A 21390-nucleotide genomic window follows, 5' to 3' on the forward strand; every position below is an offset into this window, starting at 1 on the left:
CTTCTTCCATGATGTCAGGGGTATAAAACATGCAGCCGACGCCATTACATCAGTCTTTCTTGCCGTGCGGTGCCCGAAGCAGAAGCAGTTCGCAAGTGCAGGTTGGCCGACTCCTGAAATTTTCGTTTTCAAGTTTCAGAACCAAAGTCTTCAACTAAAGCTAAATACCCCATTGGGAAAACTTTTTCTTGCTCCTTACCGATGTCAGTAAAAGTTAATAATTGCATTACTTGTGGAAAGCAAATACCTCATAAAGATTTTCATTTGCACTGTATTCCTTGCCTAGGCCCTGACCACAACGTACCTTGCTGTCGGTTTTGTGCCTTATTTAATCAGCGCACTATCCATCGTCGGTATATTTTCGCCTCTAAATATTTCGGTTCTTGGTTTAATTATCCAGAAATGTCGTCGGTTAGCCATCCGACTACCAGGATTCTGAAAAAATGCAAAGATAAAGACAGAGACAGGCCGCCGAGGTCCAAAACTGCCGATGACGCTTCTCCTAAGTCAATCGCCAGTTCGCCAGTACTCAGTGAGGTGCTTTCGCAGCCCCTGATAACCCACTACCTTTGATTTGCAGGCCTCTACTGAGACCCATCTGGAGTCCGGTATGCTGCGAGATGCTTCAGCTATGGAACCCGCGGATGTGTCTACCTTGGATAGGTCCGGAGCCGCTGTGCAGGCACTGGCTTCTGAGGGTGTTTTCAGGCCTACGGACTTGCATATTAAAGCGACGCCTCCTTCTTTACTTAGGCCTAAATCTCGAACCATGTCTAAAAAACCAACACCCAGGCCGCATGCTCAGGCCTCTATGCCTAAAAAACAAATGATAAGAATAGCTGAAGATCTAATAACTCTAATCAGGGGTAGCCAACCCCCCCCCCCTTCTAAGAGGCCTAGAACTGAAATTGATTATGAATCTTCTGACCAGGATTCTGTTTTTTCTGATTCTTCTGATGATCTGGATTTGCCGTTATCTACTTATGAAGATTCTGATGCAGAGGACTCCATTCCCTCCTGAGGATTTTTCTTTTGGGGAGACCTTACATACTCTAAGGGAGCATTTCCACTGGGAAAGCTAGGATTTTTCTTATTCAAAAAAGAGGCTTAGGGATTTCCTTTTCCTACCTCAGCATAGGCCTTTAGCTATTCCTCCTGTACTAGACATTGTTGATGTTTTTTCAGAATCTAGTTTGGCCCCTGATTCCTTGCCTCCTGCTCCCAGAAAACCTGACGGATACTACAGGATCCCTGAGTCACACAAGTTCCTTTTTAAAAATCCTGTTTCAGATCCAGACATCATTTCACAGGGGCCCAAGGGCATTAAGGCATTTACTGCTAAAAATTCTTCCCCTTCTGATAGAGACTCCAGGGCGCTGGATAGATGGGGTAAGAAGGTTTACACTTCTGCAACCTTGGCCATTAGGGCTTTAAACTGCCAGTTTCATATGTTAAAGTATCAGCAACATGTTATTGGACTGCTTAAACAGAAAATGATGTTGATTCTTGACTGTGGGGAAAATAAAGAATTACAGGATTTAATGCATTCTGCTGAACAAGTTGGAAATCATACTTTGCAATGTGGTTTTGATTCATTAGAGACCCCTTGTAGGGCTGCTGTTACTGGGCCTGTGCTCAGAAGGCATGCTTGACTTAAGGAGCAATCTTTGCCTTATCATGTTAAAGCTAAATTGTTGGATGCTCCATTGAATCAGGACCGCCTGTTTGTCAACAAGGCTGAGGAAGTTCTTAAAAATATATAAGATAAAGCTAAATCTATGCAAACTGTTAAAGATTTCTTACAAGTTCAGCCTCCTAGATTTAGTAGGCCCTGGCCCTCTAAGAATTGGTCCTTTCCAGCCCCTTCCAGGTCTTCTCAAGCCAAACCCAGACACAGCAAAAATCCCAGGTTTCAGTCCCAGCGGACACACAGAACTTAGCAGTGGGGAGCCTCCACTTCCAAATCTGGGAATAATAAGACCCCCCCCCATGGTAAACTGTCTCAATGACTTCCTTTTAAAATTTCCAAACACTTGTCAACTGACTGCCCCTTTGGGGGGAAAGATTGCTCTTCATGCAAAGAATTGGGAACTCATTACCCAGGACAAATGGGTTTTAAATATAGTGTCCCAGGGGCGTTTATATCACGTTATCAAAAGATGAAAAAAGCAAACACTATTTCATCGGCCCCAAAACATCTAAACATGAAAATTTTGAACATTCGGAACAGCAATTTTTTTTCCTATGGAACAAATTTGCTGCTCCGAAACACATACACACACAACACAAGCACATCAAACAAACAGCAACCACACACATACACTTAATTCCTACATCGAACGCTACACTAAACTAAACCTACACTACTAACTACCCACTTACCTTAACCCAAACCCTAAACCTAAGGTCCGTCACTATCGCACACTTACCTAACCCATGCCCTAACCCTAACTCACTTAAACCGCCCCTAACCCTAAAGTCTGTCACTATCGCACACAAGCCTAACCCGCGCCCTAACCCTAACTCACTTAACCCGCCCTTAACCCTAACGTACAAACAATTGCACACTTACCTGAACCCAAGCCGTAACTTTCCACCACAGCACTAAGAATAGCGAAGCCACAGAAATGGTCAACTGAATTCTTTCCCGAGGAAAGAATTTGCTGTTCTGCAGCTTCACTATTCTTAGCGTTCGCTGAAGAGTGTTTGATATCAGAACATTCGAAGTTTTAATACTTAGATGTTCTAATATAGTCCCTCCCAGGGATACAGATTTCACTTCCACACATTGCCAACACCAAACGTGTGGCCGGACCTACCCCCAAATCAGTGGGCAGTGGCCCAAAAACAAGTACTTTCTCTCTTATGCATGGGGGTTATTCAACTGGTACCAGAAGAGGAAAACGGACAAGGTTTCTACTCAAAGCTTTTCCTGGTACCCAAAAAAGACAATTCATGGCGTCCTATCTTGGACCTGTCTACTCTAAACACCTTTTTTGAGATTCCAAAATTCAAGATGCTGACTCTTCACCAATTACTTCCTATGCTAGGCAAAGATGCCTGGTTGGCAACACTAGGTTTAAAAGAAGCATACCTGCACATCCCAATCTGGGAATCTTGCAGAAGATACCTATGCTTCAAAGCAGGCTACAAGCACTATCAGTTCTCTGCACTGCCCTTTGGCTTATCTACTGCGCCCAGGGTATTCACAAAGTGCCTAGCTCCAGTTATTATATTTTGCAGACAAATATTCAAATATACCCATACCTGGAAGATTGTCTAATTCAGGCAGAAAGCCAGGACATACTTTTGAATCATCTAGCCTTTGTGCAAAAGGTTCCAACTTGTCTGGGGTACACCATAAACGAAAAGAAATCAAACCTGGTACCCTGTCAAGAAATTATATTCCTGGGAGCAAGCTTGAATTCAACTTCCCAGATGGCTTACCTCATGCCAGAGAAACAAATTCATTTGACATCCTACTTCAAACAAGTGGCCACAAAAACCGTGCTATATCTGCAAGACAAGTGCTGCAAGCCTTGGGGTTCATGGCCTCCTGCATTCTTCTAATTCCATATGCAAGACTGCATATGAGGAAACTACAGTGGTATCTAAAAAGCCTATGGTGTCAACATTCTCAGGATCTAGAAGCAATGATTTCTGTCATACCTTGCCTACGCCTAGATTTCCTTTGGTGGGCAGAGGCCTGCCACCAAAACAAGGGACTGCCTTTCACACCACCCCCTTCCGCCCAAACCCTAACAGCAGACCCATCAGACTATGCATGGGGGCTCACCTGGCAGGGAAGTGCATTCAGGACAAATGGAACCCAAGTCAAATGCACCTGCTTATCAATCAAAAAGAAATGTTAGCTGTGCAGAATGCTCTGACAGCCTTCAAGGGCCACATTCTTCCAGGACAACTAATGGTAAAGACTGACAATATCACTGTTCTGTGGTACATAAACAAGCAGGGGGGTACACATTCTTACCCCCTCTGCAAACTAGCCATGGCATTGTGGAACACAGCCTTGATCTACCAAGTGCACCTAAAAGCTCAATTCCTGCCAGGAAAATTAAATACACTGGCAGACGGACTAAGCAGAAAACTCATGGACCCACACAAGTGGAAACTGGAACCAAGGATTTTCAACATGTTAACAAGCAAATGGGGGAGCCCAGATATAGACCTGTTTGCCTCTCCCCAAAACTACCAATTGGACACATTTTGCACAAGCACTCCCCACAAACAAGCCTGGAAAGTGGATGCTCTGTCCTTCAGCTGGAAAAAACTATCAGTCTATGCCTTCCCCCCCTCTGCCTCTGCTCTCCAAAGTACTACTAAAAATCAAACGGGACAAATCAAAGATGATTTTGATTGCTCCAGACTGGCCGCACCAACACTTGTACCCCCTCCTGTGCAGTGTCATGGTTATCCTCATAGCACCTACCTCAGACTCCTTCCCTGTTGTCCCAGCAGGAGAACCAGATTCTGCACCCTCCGCTTCTAACACTGAACCTTGCAGCCTGGCTAATTACATAATCTCTCCTTTACCATAGGTTCATAGGTTTGTACTAGGCTATATGCCCTAGGGCATTTATAAGCCTAGCCAGAGTGTGTGTGGCTTTCACCACCCCTTAGGATGAGAATACTACGCCCATTTAGGGTTTAGTTTACTGTGCCTCTGTCTAGTAGTGACACAAAGATGACCCCCGGGGTAAACCTACGATCTCCCATCCACTCAGGTCACTCCACAGTAAACCTGTGATGGATATCATTTTAGAGGCAAGGAGGCCTAGTACTAGAAAATCTTATGCTGAAAAATGGAAAAGATTATGTGCCTGGAACCAATCTCAAGGGATGAGCACAGCAGCACCCAATTTACCTCAGAGTTTACAATACTTAACTGAGATGCTTCACAAGGGCCTGTCTTTTTCCTCCATTAAAATCCATGCCTCAGCCATTTCAGCTCATTATAACACAGAACCTCCCCTCTTCTCTCATCCACTGCTCAAGCAGTTCCTCAGAGGGGCCAAAAATTTGAGACCACCCAGGAGAGCTCCAACCCCAGCCTGGGACCTTAACTTTGTTTTGGAGAAACTCACTCTACCTCCTTTTGAGCCAGCTGCTACTGCAGACTTAGTTTCTTTCTTGGGAAACAGCTTTCCTTTTAGCAGTCACTTCAGCTAGAAGGGTATCTGAATTACAGGCCCTTATGGCAGTGGAGCCTTTCATCATCTTGTATGCGGACAGGGTGTCCCTCGGAACCAATCCATCCTTCATGCCCAAGGTGGTATCCAGTGTGACTCTTAATCAGTCCATTCATTTGCCAACCTTCTTTCCCAATCCATAGAACAAAAGGGGAAAAAAATCTTCCTTTTACTAAGAGGAATATATTTTGGCTTTTGCATTCATGCTCAGTCTATTATTTAGTGCCCACAAGTCAATGAATAATAAGCACATTCAGTAGTAATGCACTATCATTGTGGCCTTTTGAGGTTATCTATGTGAATTCCTGTAAATACTACTTCATCTAGTTCAATGTCTGGCAGATGTTAACTAAATGTATTACGACTGTCACTGACGTCTGGTGTGCACCCTGAGTTTCAGGTTACCAAGTTGTTATCACAGCTGGAGGGCCACAATGTCAACTGTGTGTCTTTCAACCATTTCCACTCCAGCTAAGATTATTTGGAAGTCTAGTGTTATGGAAAATCTCATTTAAGAGTTTGTGATCTTTAGTTTGAAATATGTTTGAGAAGTTGTAATGATTACACCAACCTTGCAACCACCCTTTACTAGTAATACTCATGGCAACATTATAAAAGAACTTGATTTGCTGTGTAACCACCAATTGGTAAAATTTATTTTCCTTATTCCTGTACCGTCGTAGTTCTTAGATTACTTTTTGCTACTGTATGAATGCAGTATTTTGTATGTTTGTTACTGTTCTGCTTAAATATTTGCAAAAAAATACTAGTCTCCCTTTATCTCTCAAACTCCAATTTCATTTTGTCATCCTTTTTCACTTTGATTTAAAACTTTCTGCTTGAGTTGTGTACATCAGCATTGTGTACATTGGTTTAAATACCCCTTCAAATCAGGCAACCTTATAACTTGCTGTATGGAGAGTGTCAACTTATCCCACTTAATTTGTGCCCCCTTTCCTTCAACTCTTAATTTGCTGTCCAATAAGCCAGGCCTGTGTATAAGACTAAAAACTGAATTTATACCTGCACTTTAAAGTTTGTCTTTTTGTTGATTTAACTGTTCAGGCTGCCCACTCAAGTGCGCTAGCCTGTGTAAAGTATTTTCTGTGCATTCTCTGTTGCCTGTTTAAAAAAGAAAAAAACAAAAAAAAAAAACCTTGTTCTCCTGCCTTTCCTGACCTAGAATAGTCCCTAATACAGGTATTGCTGTATTCTGAGCTTTAGAATAGTTCCTGTGTTGCCCATTTCCTTACTTGGACAGAAGGAAGCTTCTTTGTTCACCAGTGGGAGTGGGAAGCTTTGAGCAGCCTATCTGTCCCTGGAGGAGTGACCTCAGCACAAGATCTTGTTGTTTATTGGCCGTTTTGGGCTAATTCCTAGCTCTTTCAAGTCCCCTGTTTAAAAACCCACTTTGGCGCGGTTTTTGTGCTCGTTTCCGACTCGGCAAGCTCCTCTTGGTCCTGCAGAGTGGTGCTAGCAGCAGAGAGACGAAAAAGAGTGACTGCTACCAGATTTTAAGTACCTTTTACTGCATTTACCTTTGCGACTGTCTGTCCTTGCCGAAAAGCGAGTAATAACTGCTCTCTTGCTAGATATAAGCTTGTTTTTGCATTTAATTTATACCTGCACTTTAAAGTTCGTCTTTTTGTTGATTTAACTGTTGAGGCTGCCCACTCAAGTGTGCTAGCCTGTGTAAAGTATTTTCTGTGCATTCTGTTGCCTGTTTAAAAAAAGAAAAAACAAAAAAAATCCTTGTTCTCCCGCCTTTCTTGACCTAGAATAGTCCCTAATACAGGTATTGCTGTATTCTGGACTTTAGAATAGTTCCTGTGTTGCCCATTTCCTTACTTGGATAGAAGGAAGTTTCTTTGTTCACCAGTGTGAGATTGAAGCTTTGAGCAGCCTATCTGTCCCTGGAGGAGTGACCTCAGCACAAGATCTTGTTGTTTATTGGCCGTTTTGGGCTAATTCCTAGCTCTTTCAAGTCACCTGTTTAAAAACCCGCTTTAGCGTGGCTTTGAGCGATTTTGTGCATAGCGCAGCGCCGTCTAATCAGGTTTAAACTATTACCGGCTCCACAAAGTCTGCTCTCCACTTTTCCCTTGGAACTGATCTTTATCTCAAAAGAAGCACTCTATTCTCACTTTATAGCCTCTCACTTGCACTTAAAAGAAATTTAAAGCACTAAATCCTCTCTTATACTCTTCTAAATACTTAACTGATCCTCCTTGATCAGTCAAAAGTAAAAATCATAATTATCCCGATATGTCCAAAGGTCAGTTTCACGTGTACTCTCTCCAGTCCAGCTGGTTAATATGGGAATCCTAAGGCAGTGTTACAACTGCCTTATGTACACAGACAACCCTCTTCTCCTCCAAACAAGCTCAAATATATGCGAGAGATGCAATTATGTTGCCAAACTGGAGGCTGAGCTCTCTCGACCCATGACTGACACAGTCAATCAGGAGAAGAAGGTAACCGCACACATCACAAATCCAGTCTCACATTGACCTATAGCAACAGCAATCCAAACACATAAACACACAAAAACATACTCGGAGGCTCTAATTAAAAATCTGCCTAAGCAGCAGAGACCTCCAAAGCAGACACCCAAACAACTGCTACCCCACAACAATACCCACGTATCACATAGTCCACAAGGTCAGTGTGCCACACAGTCGCAGCCCTTAAGGCTAAACAACACACCAAATACACTTGTAATAGGTGACTCTATAGTCAGACACACTGACGTCCCACTCACCAGGCTGAACAAGGAGGTCACCATAAGCTGTCTGTCGGGTGCCAGGATCCGCCACATAACACACGCACTCAGGTCACTCCAAAGCAGGTACAAATATGACTCCATCATTGTCCATGCTGGTGTGAATGACCTGAGACGTACCTCCCTGGACTACATGAAAAGAGACATAGAGGACCTCTCTGATCATGTAGCCCAGGCTGGTATGACCCTGACTTTGAGTAGCATCTTACCCTCACCAAGAATGATGCCACAGTATAAAGACAAAATGATAAGTTTTAACAATTGGTTAAAATATTGGTGTCATTCAGAGGGGATCCAGTGTCTGTCAGCCTGGGGTGACGTGCTCGACAAGCCACGTTGCTTCGATAGGGACGGCTTGCACCTGTCACACCTGGGCTTTCGAATACTGGCTAAGGCCCTTGCCACCCCCATAGTGCCTTTTTTAGGCAAGGCTCAAAAGACAAACCCACCTCCATAGATAATACAGGAAAAAAGAAACTAAGGGTAATGCTGCTCAATGCCAGAAGTCTAAACCTCAAAATGCACGCACTCAAGACTCTCCTCAGTATGGAGAACATCGATGTCTGTGCAGTAACAGCGACCTGGTCCAAGGCTCCCGAAAGCACCCCAGCACTACCAGGTTAAACTTCATACCATGCTTTTCGGCCACAAAACTCAGACCGAACCACAAAAGGAGGGGGAGTATCCATATACATCAAAAATACCCATACCTCCAGGTTAGTAGCACTGCACGAAGAAACGGAAACCATCCACGTGCAACTAACTATGGGCAAAACTGCCTTTCAGTTTATAGCCTGCTACAGACCACCCTGCCAAACTCAGGAACCCCACTCGGCCTTCCTGAAAACACTGGAGAACATGAAGGTCTCTCCAAACACCATCATATTGGGTGACTTCAACTACCCAAACATTGACTGGGTTAAGTACTCAAGCCCACACACCCTCGCCCAACGGTTTCTGGAATTTATAAACTCAAATGCTATGGAACAACTGGTCACCACCCCCACAAGAGGGGAAAACATATTGGACCTGGTCATCACAAACATAGGGACTCTATGTTCCACACCTGAGGTATACCCCTCACTGGTAAGGTCAGACCACAAATTAATCTCACTGGACATCCATATCCCATCCCCACCCCCAGCCAAGGTAACCACGGTGAAGAACTTCTCAAAAGCAAACTTCACACTTTGCAAAACTGAGGTGGTATCCTTCAAAGCCCCTGGGCCAGAGGTAAGCAGGGCTCAAACTGCAGAATCCTTCACAAACGCATTCTGTGGACACCTACAAGAATGTATGGATCGTGCCATCTCACATAAAACCAAGACTCACTCTTCCAAAGGCAGGAGACCTGTCTGGTGGACCCCAGCCATAAATAAGCTATACAACAAAAGGAGGAAGCTACTACATGATAAAGCAAAATCTGAAAAAGGGAAGGCATCTCTGATCAGTACGAGCAAGAAGCTACGATCCCTCATAAAATCATCTAAGGCCAGCTTCGCAAGAAAAATTGCACAAGATACTAAGGACAATCACAAGGCCTTCTTTAGTTATGTCAGGAACCTGGGAGGCAACTCCCAGATATGCTCCGAGTTGGTGCAAAATGACAAAAAATACACTGAACCAACCGACATTGCCAACAATCCTGGCAGACAGATTCAGTGCAAATTTCTCCCCCCCCCCCCCAAAAGAGCAAATCCCCATCCCAACAGAGTGTAACCTCCCAGATATCACAGATGATCAGGTGAGAACTGCCCTCTCCAAAGCAAAAAACACAGCATCAATGGGACCGGACGGTGTCCCGGGATGCGTCTTACACGAGCTACAAGATGAACTTAACCCTCACATTAAGTCACTGTTCAAGCTCAGCCTTACCACAGGATATGTACCCAAGGAATGGCGTACAGCAATGTTGGTCCCGCTCCACAAGGGAGGTGCCACAGTGGACCCCGAAAACTCTCGCCCTATAAGCCTGACTAGCCTGGTCTGCAAGGCTATGGAGCGTATCATCATGGAACTCATAAACAATGATATCGGAAACCTTCAGACACTGGATCCTACGCAGTTCGGCTTTGTTAAGGGCAGATCTTGCCTCTTGAACCTGGTTGACTTCTTTGAAACAGTTACCAGGGCCATAGATGAAGGGAAAGTAGTCCACACAGCCTACCTGGACCTTGCAAAAGCCTTTGACACAGTACCCCACTCAGGTATCCTAAATAAGCTCACTAGCTTAAATATCAACCCCTATGTCACAAGATGGGTTGCAAACTGGCTCAGGGATAGAACCCACATGGTCAGAATTGCAGGTGCCTTGTCGGACTCTAAACCAGTTACAAGTGGAGTTCCTCAAGGTTCAGTCCTGGGACCTCTCTTCGGTATTTATTTCTCTGAGGTACAGGCAAACACGGGAGGACTATGGCTAACCAGGTTCGCAGATGACTGCAAACTGGGTGCCATAATAGACTCTCCGGCTGACACAAGCATACTCCAGAAGGGTCTCACAGAGACAGATAACTGGTGCCAAAGTCATGGCCTGAAGCTAAATGCTAAAAAATGCATAGTCATCCCCTTTGGGAAAAACAAAGTGCCCACAGACTACCACATAGGAGGTAACACATTAAGTACGGAGGAAGTAATTAGGGATTTGGGGACCCAAGTAGATAGTAATATCTCCTTTGACAATCACTTTGCCAAAGTGGTTAGAAAAACCTTCTATATAGCCCACCTCATCACGAAAGGTTTCACATCTAGATCAAGAGAGGTCTTTGTGCCACTCTATTCATCACTCATCAGGCCCATAATTGAGTACAATGCCCCATTCGGGATGTACCTTACCCGACACCTGCAGCAACTGGAAAGACCCCCAAAAGTACCTCACCAAGAGGTAAAGGGACTCAAACAGATGCCCTATGCAGTTAGGCTAAAGAAACTCCAGCTCTACTCAGTTGCTTACCACCTACTCGGAGGCGATCTGTGCCTGACATATAAAGCCATGTCCAACCCAGAATTAATGGACATGCTCCACCTCAAGAAATCCAAATCCCTTAGAGCTACATGTTCTAGAGACTTAAACCTGAGCACAGAAATAAATAGGACATGCTGGAGGGACAGATTCATATCCCAGAGACTCCCATCACTCTGGAACAAAATCCCAATCCAGGTTAGGCAGAGCCCCTCACTGACCCTCTTCAAGAGAAATCTTGACGAGTGGATGGGAAATCGAAAGCATACCCCCAGGATCTCTTCTGGGTCCCTGCTAGACAGAGGCAAAATAAACAAACTGTAAAGGGACTATATTCTGTGACCTACTATCCATAGGCACAGTATTCATAGGCACAGTTTACAAATCTAAAAGGGTGGCGAAAGCCAAACACACTCTGGCTAGGCTTATAAATGCCCTAGGGCAGATAGCCTAGTATCAACCTATGAACCTATAAAAACATGTGCACCATTTGTACCTTACTATACTTATTCATAGTCATAAACTTCAGAGTTCTTAATTTTTGTACTATCTTCTGTATGCTGTCTTTCCAAATATCCTTTGCTCTACCATAAGGGAATCTTTTTAAATCCATACACCTAAATACTTCATCTTGTATCCCTAGGAGTATTGCTGAATCAGGTCATGTACAAGTGTGTTCTTTTTCCCTATTGCTTTTGTTTTTTTTTCATTATTTGTTTTATATCACATAAGGCCTTGCAGCTGTCTCAAAATGTTCCATCACACCAAAATGTCTGTTTCTGGATTTATTAGATTATTGGATTTTATCATTATCCGCAAATAAGCCTAACTTTTTGATTACTACGCCAATCTTATCCTTGGAGTTGTGAATCCCTTATTTTCCTTGCTAATGGTGCCAAGTGTAAAGGAAATAACTGAAGAAAAAGAAGACATCCCTGTCTGGTTACTGTAGTCAAACACAGCTTGACAGAGAGGAGTACTCCCCCCTTAATTGTTGTATCTCAACCTTAATATAGCCTCCTTATTAACTCTTATTATTCTGTCAAAGAATGTCAGTGCTGTCTCTGCCCAGCACATTTAATCCCAGTTGACCTTACTGAATGTTTTCTCTTTGTCAAGACAGACCAACAGTGCTAGCGTTTTATTGCACTCCAGTTCCCTCTGGATCATCATTCTATTAATGTTATCAAATGTTTGCCGTCCCCCCACAGGTCCGCACCACACCATATCTATAATTTTTGGTTACATCTTTGCTATTCTCTTAGCTGGTGTAGACAAACACTTTATAATCATGGCCTAAAATCAAAATGGGTCTATATGAAGATGGATCTGAAGAGTCTTTACCCACTTTTGATATTAATTTACAAGATGCCGGTATTTCCTACACCCTTTTTGAAATATTGTTGAACAATGTCTTTCGGGTCTTTGTCACCGTCTTCCCTTCTAACTTCCAAATTTCCACATGAACGTTTGTTCTTGGAGTCTTTCCAGCTGATTAATTAAATGTCACTGTTTTCATTTCATCTCGTCCTATCTTATCTTTTAATTGTCAAGCCTAATTTTCCTCTAACCATGCCATAACTAAGTCCTCAGTAAGCATTTCTATTTGTGTCTTTTCTTTTTTTCCTTATTCCTTTGCTTTATGCAAATTTTCATAACATTTCTGAAATACCTCTAATGCTTTTGTAGAATCTCTGAATGTTTTTTTGTCAGAGGCTCCCTCTGTTTGGGTACAAGTTTTTTTATTTGATTTTAGCCCAAGTTATTGTGCTAGATGAGTTTGTGCTCTAAAGTTTTTTTTACAAACAGCTGTTTAAAGTTAGCCTTTCTAAAATCATGCATATTGTGCAAATATACACTTTCCTTTAGCACTCACTCCTCCTCTTGCTTTGTGAGATTCTTCTTTTGCATTAATTTAACCTTTTCTATTACCTTTTTCCCCATAGGTTTTCCTTTCTTACTTCTGCTGTGCTTTTAAAGTACGTTTTCATTTGTCCCACACAATAGATATGCCTTCCAAAGTAAATTCTGTCTTCCCTAGTAACTACTGATCCCTACCCTCTATACATTCTTCTTTTAGTAAATAATTAGGAAAGTGCCCGTGTCTACATTTTTTACATCATTACCCTGCATCATTGTTAGTTTGTTTGTAGTGATGCATGAGCTGATAAAGTTTAGGATATAAATCCTGCTGGAGTTCGTTACTAAATTCACATCATCCAAACCAATTTTTCTCATGGTTGTTAAGAAGTGTATCCACTCTTGTTCTGTTTTCCCTTCTAGGTTTTCCTAATAAATCACTATTGCAAGTCCGGTTTCAGTTCTCACCCATGAATAATAATCCCTGTTGAAAACTTAGTACTTCTCCAAGCTCCATAACAGTAGTTTTAGGTGGAATATAAATACGTGCTAGAATAATCCTCCTCCCCTGCCAATAACCCCCTTTTTACTACAGACATACCATTGTTGTCCTCTTGTCTGCTTCTATCACTGTTTGGACCATTTGGACCCCTCTTGCAATAAGTATTATTATTACTTGTTTTTTCATTTGTTTCTATTCCTCTGAGTGTGCACCCTGAAGACCTTGTCAAATTCATAGGTTGATACTAGGCTGTCTGCCCTAGGGCATTTATAAGCCTAGCCAGAGTGTGTTTGGCTTTCGCCACCCTTTTATATTAGTTGACTGTGCTTCTGTATAGTAGGTCACAGAAGATGGCCCCTTTAAGGTTAGTTTACTGTGCCTCTGTCTAGTAGGGACACAGAAGAGATCCCAGGGGTAAACCTACGATCTCCCATCCACTCGTCAAGATTTCTCTTGAAGAAGGGTCATTGAGGGGCTCTGCCTAACATGGATTGGGATTTTGTTCCAGAGTGAGGGGAAGCCTCTGGGATATGAATCTGTCCCTCCAGCATGTCCTATTTATTTCTGTGCTGAGGTTTAAGTCCCTGGAGTGTGTAGCTCTAAGGGATTTGGATTTCCATTTCTATCCAAATGAGTCTCCTCTAAAATTGCGGTTTTCGCCCTCCACTGCTTTTTGTCTGCAGCTATAAGGTAATTTATATTCCATTGTTAATACTGACAAAGCTTTCCATTCTGGCATGCAATTACTCTTACATGTCTTTTGAATATATGCTTCCATCTTGCAACTCGCGCGCCCACACTAGTGTTTGGCATTCTGATCTTGTATGTAGTTGCTGCTTATTTTTATTTGAACCCATGTTAAATTTGTCAGACTTTTCACTTCAATAACATGAAAACTAAATTTTCAAACCTCCATCCCCTTTTAACTCTGAACAAACGTAGAACTATGTACACCTTCCAAACAAGAAATCTACCTGTTCAAATAGGAGTCTTTGCTCTAAATCACTGGCTGTACCTGCAGGTGTTACCTATTCCAATGTTAAGGTAACCTTACTGAAAGTTATAGTTAGTCCTTAGAATTCCGCAAAAGACTCGCTGCTCTTGATAACTGCATAGCACAAGTAGATCAGTTGCTACAATGGGGAGAAAAATGCTGTGTAGACATGGCTATGGCCGCAGTGAAAAATACCTCATCTGCTCACAGTCACGTCTGTGAGTCGCACTGTAGCTAACACTGCTGTTGTCAGACCTTACGGTGGTAGTAATCTTCCTAGTGGCCCATGTATCACATTGTCAGATACCTCCCTACGCTTAGACACACACACACTCCCAGGCATTCCCCCACACAAGCACATTGACCAGTCAAACACCACATAGAAACAATCACAGGAAGACACACACGTACACACTCTAATTCCCTACCTTAACCACCCAGGCAGATACGCGCTCACTCTTGTGCATCTTCATTCATGCTTTACAGACTCTCATATTCATACCCCTCTGTGTGCCTTCTCTGAACTTACTGTACTGCTGCTACTTCCATCTTTTGTCAGCATTCACTTTTTCAGTAAATTGTGAGCTTCGGCATTTCTGGTGGAGAACACATGGCTAATTTGCATTAGCTGGTTCCCAGGATTGCCACATTACAATGCAGTTCTGCCAATGTTACCACTCTCCTCATTGAGGCTCTGCCAAAAGGAAACCTCATTGGTAGGGTGGGAATTACTGCGAAGAGAAAATGGAAACGTTAAGGCTTCATTCTCATTGTAAGCCTTTCTGAATACCAGACAGTGTTTTGTAAGATGAAATGAAAAACAAGTGCCTCAGGAGTACAGAGATGTGACCTATTACACAGGTAAAAGCCAGCGGCTGAATTCTAAAATGTGAACTATTTTTGAGGTTTTATAGCTGTAATACACACTGCAAGTCTGTTTTCACATATAGTAACATTGCAATTCTGTGTTTATTTGGCCGAAGAGATGCGGTCAAGTTATTGATTGGTACATTGAACAGTGAAGAGTTTTGCATAGCTGAAGTGTGATGAATGATTTAATATAGCTGTTTTATGTAGTGATATAGCTGTTACTTGATTAAAAACACAATAGTGTTCTGTAAATGTATAACCAGTCTTTAAACTTATACAGTGCTTGTCAGTTTGACTTTATTGTCTTGATGCTTATATGTGCCTCTATCTGGTGAATGTTGTTAAACAATGGCTGTGATAAATTCATTCAGGCTCAAAAGTGGGTTTATTCTATACAAAAGGCACATATGATGACAGTGTTCCCTTTTTACACCTGTGTATTTCCTTGTGCTGTCTTTCATTCAGACACTAATGGTACACCTTGGCTGAATGCGATAGTGATCCATACAGACATGATATATGTCCTAATTGCTGGCTTCCTTGTTTGAGTTAAGATTCTGTTGTATCAGATGTGATTATTGGCCTTTCATCCTTTTGTTCTTGAAAGCTGCACGCATGCATAAGTTGCCATCTTTTAGAGAGACAAAATCTAGATGAAAGCCACATCTCATCCCTGAACCCCTGTCTGCCTCACTTCCTGTACCTTATTCCACCTATTCTCTTCTCTACCCCACCCACTTAATATTTTGTTGCATAAATAGACATAAGACAGTCAGTTTAAACTTTTTGTTTGCATTGCATTGAGGGATGCTTGTACAAAAATTCCAATATTTTGCTTGTGTAGACATTTGTAAAATGATTTCAGGATTACCAGATTAACATTTGGTTTCCAGACAATCTGGTTTTGGGGGGGGGGCATGGGAACACATATGTGTCAGTCTAAGCCCGACTTCACTACTATGCATCAGTTTTGCATGCTTGGGAAATACATGACTTTGAAGTAGTTACCAAGACCGTTTTTACATATTAGCTGCTTGATTAAATACTTTTAGTTTTTGTGTACTTGCAACACTGTAAGTTTTGAGGTTTCTTTTATACTATACCCCTGTTGAAGTACTGATGTATGGAATTATTTTTAACTTGATTAAAATGTACACCTTGCACAAAATGTTAAAGTAGCTCTAAAAAAAATAATTAAGAAACATTTGCATTAATTTGCTTTGTGCATATATGATTACTAAAAGAATGCCAAACATGGTAATGAAGTTAAATATTTTACATTTTCTCTGCTGTTTTAAAGGTAATGCTACTAAGGCATGTATTGTATTACGCTCACTTGAAGAGTTGCAGCATAAGCCAGGAATGGTAAGTTGTATTTTCTTTGTTACCAAACATTTTTTTTTCCTTTTAGAAGCAGACTGTACAGAACAAAAGGAAAGAGAAAAAAAATTGTTTTTGATATTTGTGTCTATGTAGTCTTGAAGATATAGCATACTGTTAAGTAAAGGAATAATATGTTTTTATAGGTTAAATAAAACATGGAAAAAACTAAAGGAGAATTTCTTAGGCCTAATAGGGAAGAGGGAATGTAAGCAGTGAACCAGTAGTGTGAAGCATGCTGAAGTAATATGCATTTTGTATTTGTAAAACAACAGGGTAGATGGATTTAATGTAAACTAAAACAGTAGAGGCACTTTGGATTTGTTTGTTAGGGGTTCATATAAAATTACTCGGTTTACAGATTTAACATTTCTTAAAAAAAAGAAGCTTGGAAGAGCAGTTGGTTTGGACAGCACTTTTTGCAGAATTCTAAGAGGAGCCATTTAAAAAAAACATTTTCTCATGATGAAATATTCTTTGCTGGGAAAAAACACTAATGCCTCTTATTAGTGTTGATGACCTGAGTTGATATTTTGTTAACTTCACTGAGATATGAGTCATTTGCTAGTATCATCTTGTCCATCTCAGGGTGGAGGATGTACGGTTATTTTGTTAACTTCACTGAGATATGAGTCATTTGCTAGTATCATCTTGTCCATCTCAGGGTGGAGGATGTACGGTTATTTCTGTTGCAGATAAACTCCTGGTGGAGACCATGAGAGAAGTTGCCACAGTGTTGATGTTGTTGGACCCAGTCAAAACACGGTAAATAGTCTCCAAAGCCACCTAAATGTCAGTGGTCGTCAGCAGAACTAAATCCGAGTAGACATTGCCATTGCTAATTTGCTTCCTTGCAGTACTAAACTGCATAAAATGCCTTGGTTAGATACTGATTAATGAAGATGGAATTAGGTACAGTCAAAGAAAACAGCTTTGCTTAAAGGAATGAGCAGAGGGCCAGTTCAAGGACAAGTAACATGAGACTGTGAGGGATAGATTAACATTTATCAGTGGAATTAAGAGCTGACAGATCAAATATCAGTGGAATTAACAAATGACAGATAAGATTGGTGGAATTAAGTGGTCAGCCAGAGAAAGTTTAAAAAAAAATTGAAGGAGGGCAAAGCCTTCACCTCCACTCCACCACTATTCCATTTTGAGGTTACACAAGCTTATTCACAGGTAAGAGCCTGTCCTTTTCCCAAGTTTATACAACATCTGAGTAGGCAGCAATGGCAACCTTCCAAGGCTTAGCAGTTTGGTTTCATACTAAATGTAGACTGTAGAGGTAGCAACTTGCCAAAGAGGCTAGAGGGAAGGGAGCATAAGGCCTGGCCCAGAGCAACCAGTTCTAGGTTGTAAACATAATCAGTCACCCTTTAAAGCTAGTGTCTAAGTTTACAGGTTCATAGGTAAGAACTAGGCCAACTGCCTTTGCTGGCCATTTTAAGGCTAGACAGTTTCTCTTTTTGAGCATGAAATAACCGATCCCATTTGGTTATAGATTGGCCTTACCCATCCCATGGTTGATAATTATGTATTACCCTTAATGAGAATATCTGCTCGTGACTGCATGGCTCAGGGAAGATTCTTATTTTCTAATCCTAGTCCCCACCAATCCCTTTTTTCTGTATGCACAGGAACTCTGCTTTGCAGCTTTTTTGAAATGCTGACAATCAGAAGGTGCCATCTGGGCTAACATGAACAGTGCTTGCCTACCAGGTTTTGAACTACTTATTCTTTGTATGGGTCATTGTTGCTATGACAAGTTTCCTTACCTTTCCCCTGGGATGGGAGAGCTGATAGGTACTACACCACAATCCTCCCTGTTGGAGTTCCTGCACTGGAGAGACTGACTAAACCCTTTCTGCCATTGGCATAATTGGACACAGATTCCCTTTGCCAGCAGGCCAGCCTGTCTGAAGAATGACTTTAAGTCCAAGTTATTCTTCTACCTTTGGAACTGCAATTTAACACTCTAGAGATGTGCTGCTTTTCTCGTTTCCATAAAAGTCTGGTTCTGTATAGTTCATGTGTGTGTCATGAAGGTTAGAAGAATGGCTTTCACACACACACACACACACACACACACACACACACACACACACACACTCTCACACTCAATAGATAATAGTAGTGGAACTATTACTTCATATGCTTTGTAAGGCAGGTTATCTTGTTAAAGCATAAGGCAGGTTATCTTGTTAAAGCATAAGGCAGGTTATCTTGTTAAAGCATGTCACAGAACTGGGGAACCCTTTTCCTACATCAATCTATCCTGTTGAGGCCTATCTCTCTAGAGTTCTTGAAACAGGCTCAGAAATTTCTCCAAAAACTTATAAATTAACTGGGTTCCTATTTATTTTCTCTTTACTAACAAAACTGAGATTTCTGTCTAGTCCTAGAGATTAACTTTTTCACTGGTCTCAGTTAGTAATCCAGGTTCTTGATATTCACCATATAGCCTGTTCTGTCTTTTGTATGAATTCTTGGATGTTTTTAGTAGTATGGAGGCAGTTTATTGGCACATCAAAGTCCTCCAGAAGCACTGTTGATTTTATGTATTTTTGGTCGGCTAGCAATTTACATAGATTAAGTCAGAAGTATTGAGTATTTTTAAGAGTAAAAGTTTGTTTTTAGTCCTCAGAGAAAAAATATTAAAAAGATGCAAATGAAAATGGGGAGAACTAGACATGGTGTTACAGATAATGAATATGGGCAGTTTTAACTAACACTATCCTTCAAAGAAAAAGCTAACTTTATATTCTGGATAGTTACTAAAGACCGTGCTAGAAAGATCACTTTAATTGAAAGAACACTCTGGAAATTATCAGTACAAGTGACGTGGTTTCTGACTCAAAGCAGAATTTCTTTCAGGAAAAAATAGATCATTGTTTTCCAGATGACTCTGCCTTGACTTTAGCCCACTTAAGCAAGTCCAGAAGCCTTCCTTCCATCCCCTGCCCTTAAGAGAAAGTTGTCTTTGTTGGAAAATCCAGCAGAGTTGATAACATTAGGCAGATGGATGAGGCAGATGGCTTGCTTTTGTAATATAGAAGTTTACCTCCCAATCCATTCTTGATACAGTGCCTGTAACCTGTACAAATTTTTTACTATCTTTTTCCATTTTTTCTTCAGTTGTTACCGAAAAAGGCTATAAAATTGTTCCTGTGCAGGATACAGGAAAGAGAATTAATTAGATTCTTTTTAACAGTCTAAAAGATGAAAAGTGGTGACCATTTGCAAATTTGTCAGATAAATCATACTCATTGTTTGGAATTTTTGCAGTTAATGCTTAATAGATGAATTATAGTTCATCTGTCTTAAATGCAAGAGACCTTCAAATGGGAGTTTGTCAATTTTTTTTTTTTTTTTTTTTTTTTTTACAAAATGGAAAAGGTTTTCAAATTGGTGCCTCACCAGATGGTCTAGATCACCGTTCTTAAATTTTACAATATCTTGCCAGTCTTTCCACCATGTCTTTCATTTTACCCAGCCATTGTTCACTTGACTAATTTTACCATCTTTTTACTTCTGACAAGAACTAAGCATAGCTTTGAGATATTTCACACTGTCCTTAATTCATATCACAGAGTGCTATTCACATTGTGATGTTAAGCATGTAGCTTTAACTGTGTAAGCTTCCTTGTGCATTCTGACTGATGGTGCTTAAAATACAGTTCACACCCAGTGCTTGTTTCCCTGTAATTTAATCAAGGTACTGAATTTGTGGTATTCGTTGATATGATGAGTACATTAAATATGAGAAAATGACACGATCTGAATAAGATGTGCAAAAAGCTGCTTGTTTGGTGGTAGATGCTCAGCAACAGCTCCTCGTGGTCCTGCAGAGAGTGGTCCTAGCAGCAGAGAACTGAGAAAAGCGACTACTTTCCTGATTTAAGTATTTTTTGCTGTATTCTACCTGAAATACCTTCTCTTGCTTACCTTGAACAAGCTTAAACTGTTTTTTTAACTGTTTGTTGCATTATATATTATCTGCACTTAAAGTTTCATTTAGTCGAAAATTGGTCGAAGGTTGTTTGTTTGTTAAATTTAACTGTTGAGGCTGCCCACTAAAGTGTGCTAGCCTGTGTAACTGATTTATTACTGTTTTCTGCTTTTCTGTGTGCTTTCTATCTCAAAAACAGAAAAAACAAAAAAAATCCTTGTTTTCCCTCCTCGACTAGTTTAGAGCAGTATACATGCTTTGCTCTATTCTGGGCTGTGGTGTAGTTCCTGTGTTGTCCATTGCCTTACTTGGATAGAAGGAAGTTTCTTTGCTCACCAGTGGGAGTGGGGAGCCTTGAGCAGCCTATCTGTCCCTGAAGGAGTGACCTCAGCACAAGAGCTTGTAGTAATTGGTTGTTTTGGATAATTTCTAGCTCTTTTGAAGTTCCCTGTTTAAAATCCGCGTTTGCACGCTTTTATGCTTTCGCATAGCACAGCGCTGCTTAAACAAGGTTAAACTTTTTCTGGCTCCGCCAAGTCTGCTCTTCAAATTTTCCCTTAAGAAAGCTCTACTCTTATAATAATTAGTCTAATCGCTTTATTATAAGCCTAGCACTTGTTCTCAAAACCTCTCTTCTAAGTAAGCACTCGCTAACTAAAGTAAGCACTACATCCACCCACCTTCCCTGTGGGTACCCACTTCCCTTAAAGGCACAGCACTCCCTTATAATATTCTAGCATGTCGAGTGGTAGATTACTAGCATCCTCTCCGGTTCAGCTGGTTAATCTGGGAATCTTGAGACAATGCTACAATTGTCTCATGTACACAGACAACCCTCTCCTCCTCCCAACAAACACAAATACATGTGAGAGATGCAA

The 21390-nt window shown here is 41.3% G+C and overlaps 1 protein-coding gene across 1 annotated transcript in view; it reads left to right on the forward strand.

The window, feature by feature from the left end:
- The window catches only part of SRP72 (signal recognition particle 72), a 1193396-nt gene that overhangs the window by 820706 nt on the left and 351300 nt on the right, over window positions 1–21390 (forward strand). The window contains exon 12 of the mRNA XM_044059445.1: window positions 16481–16545. Within this exon, the coding sequence (XP_043915380.1) occupies window positions 16481–16545 (65 nt within the window). The remainder of the gene's footprint in view (window positions 1–16480; window positions 16546–21390) is intronic.

The sequence above is a fragment of the Protopterus annectens genome, chromosome 17.part0 (assembly GCF_019279795.1).
Source record: "Protopterus annectens isolate FY-2018-M chromosome 17.part0, PAN1.0, whole genome shotgun sequence".
NCBI lineage: Eukaryota > Metazoa > Chordata > Ceratodontiformes > Protopteridae > Protopterus > Protopterus annectens.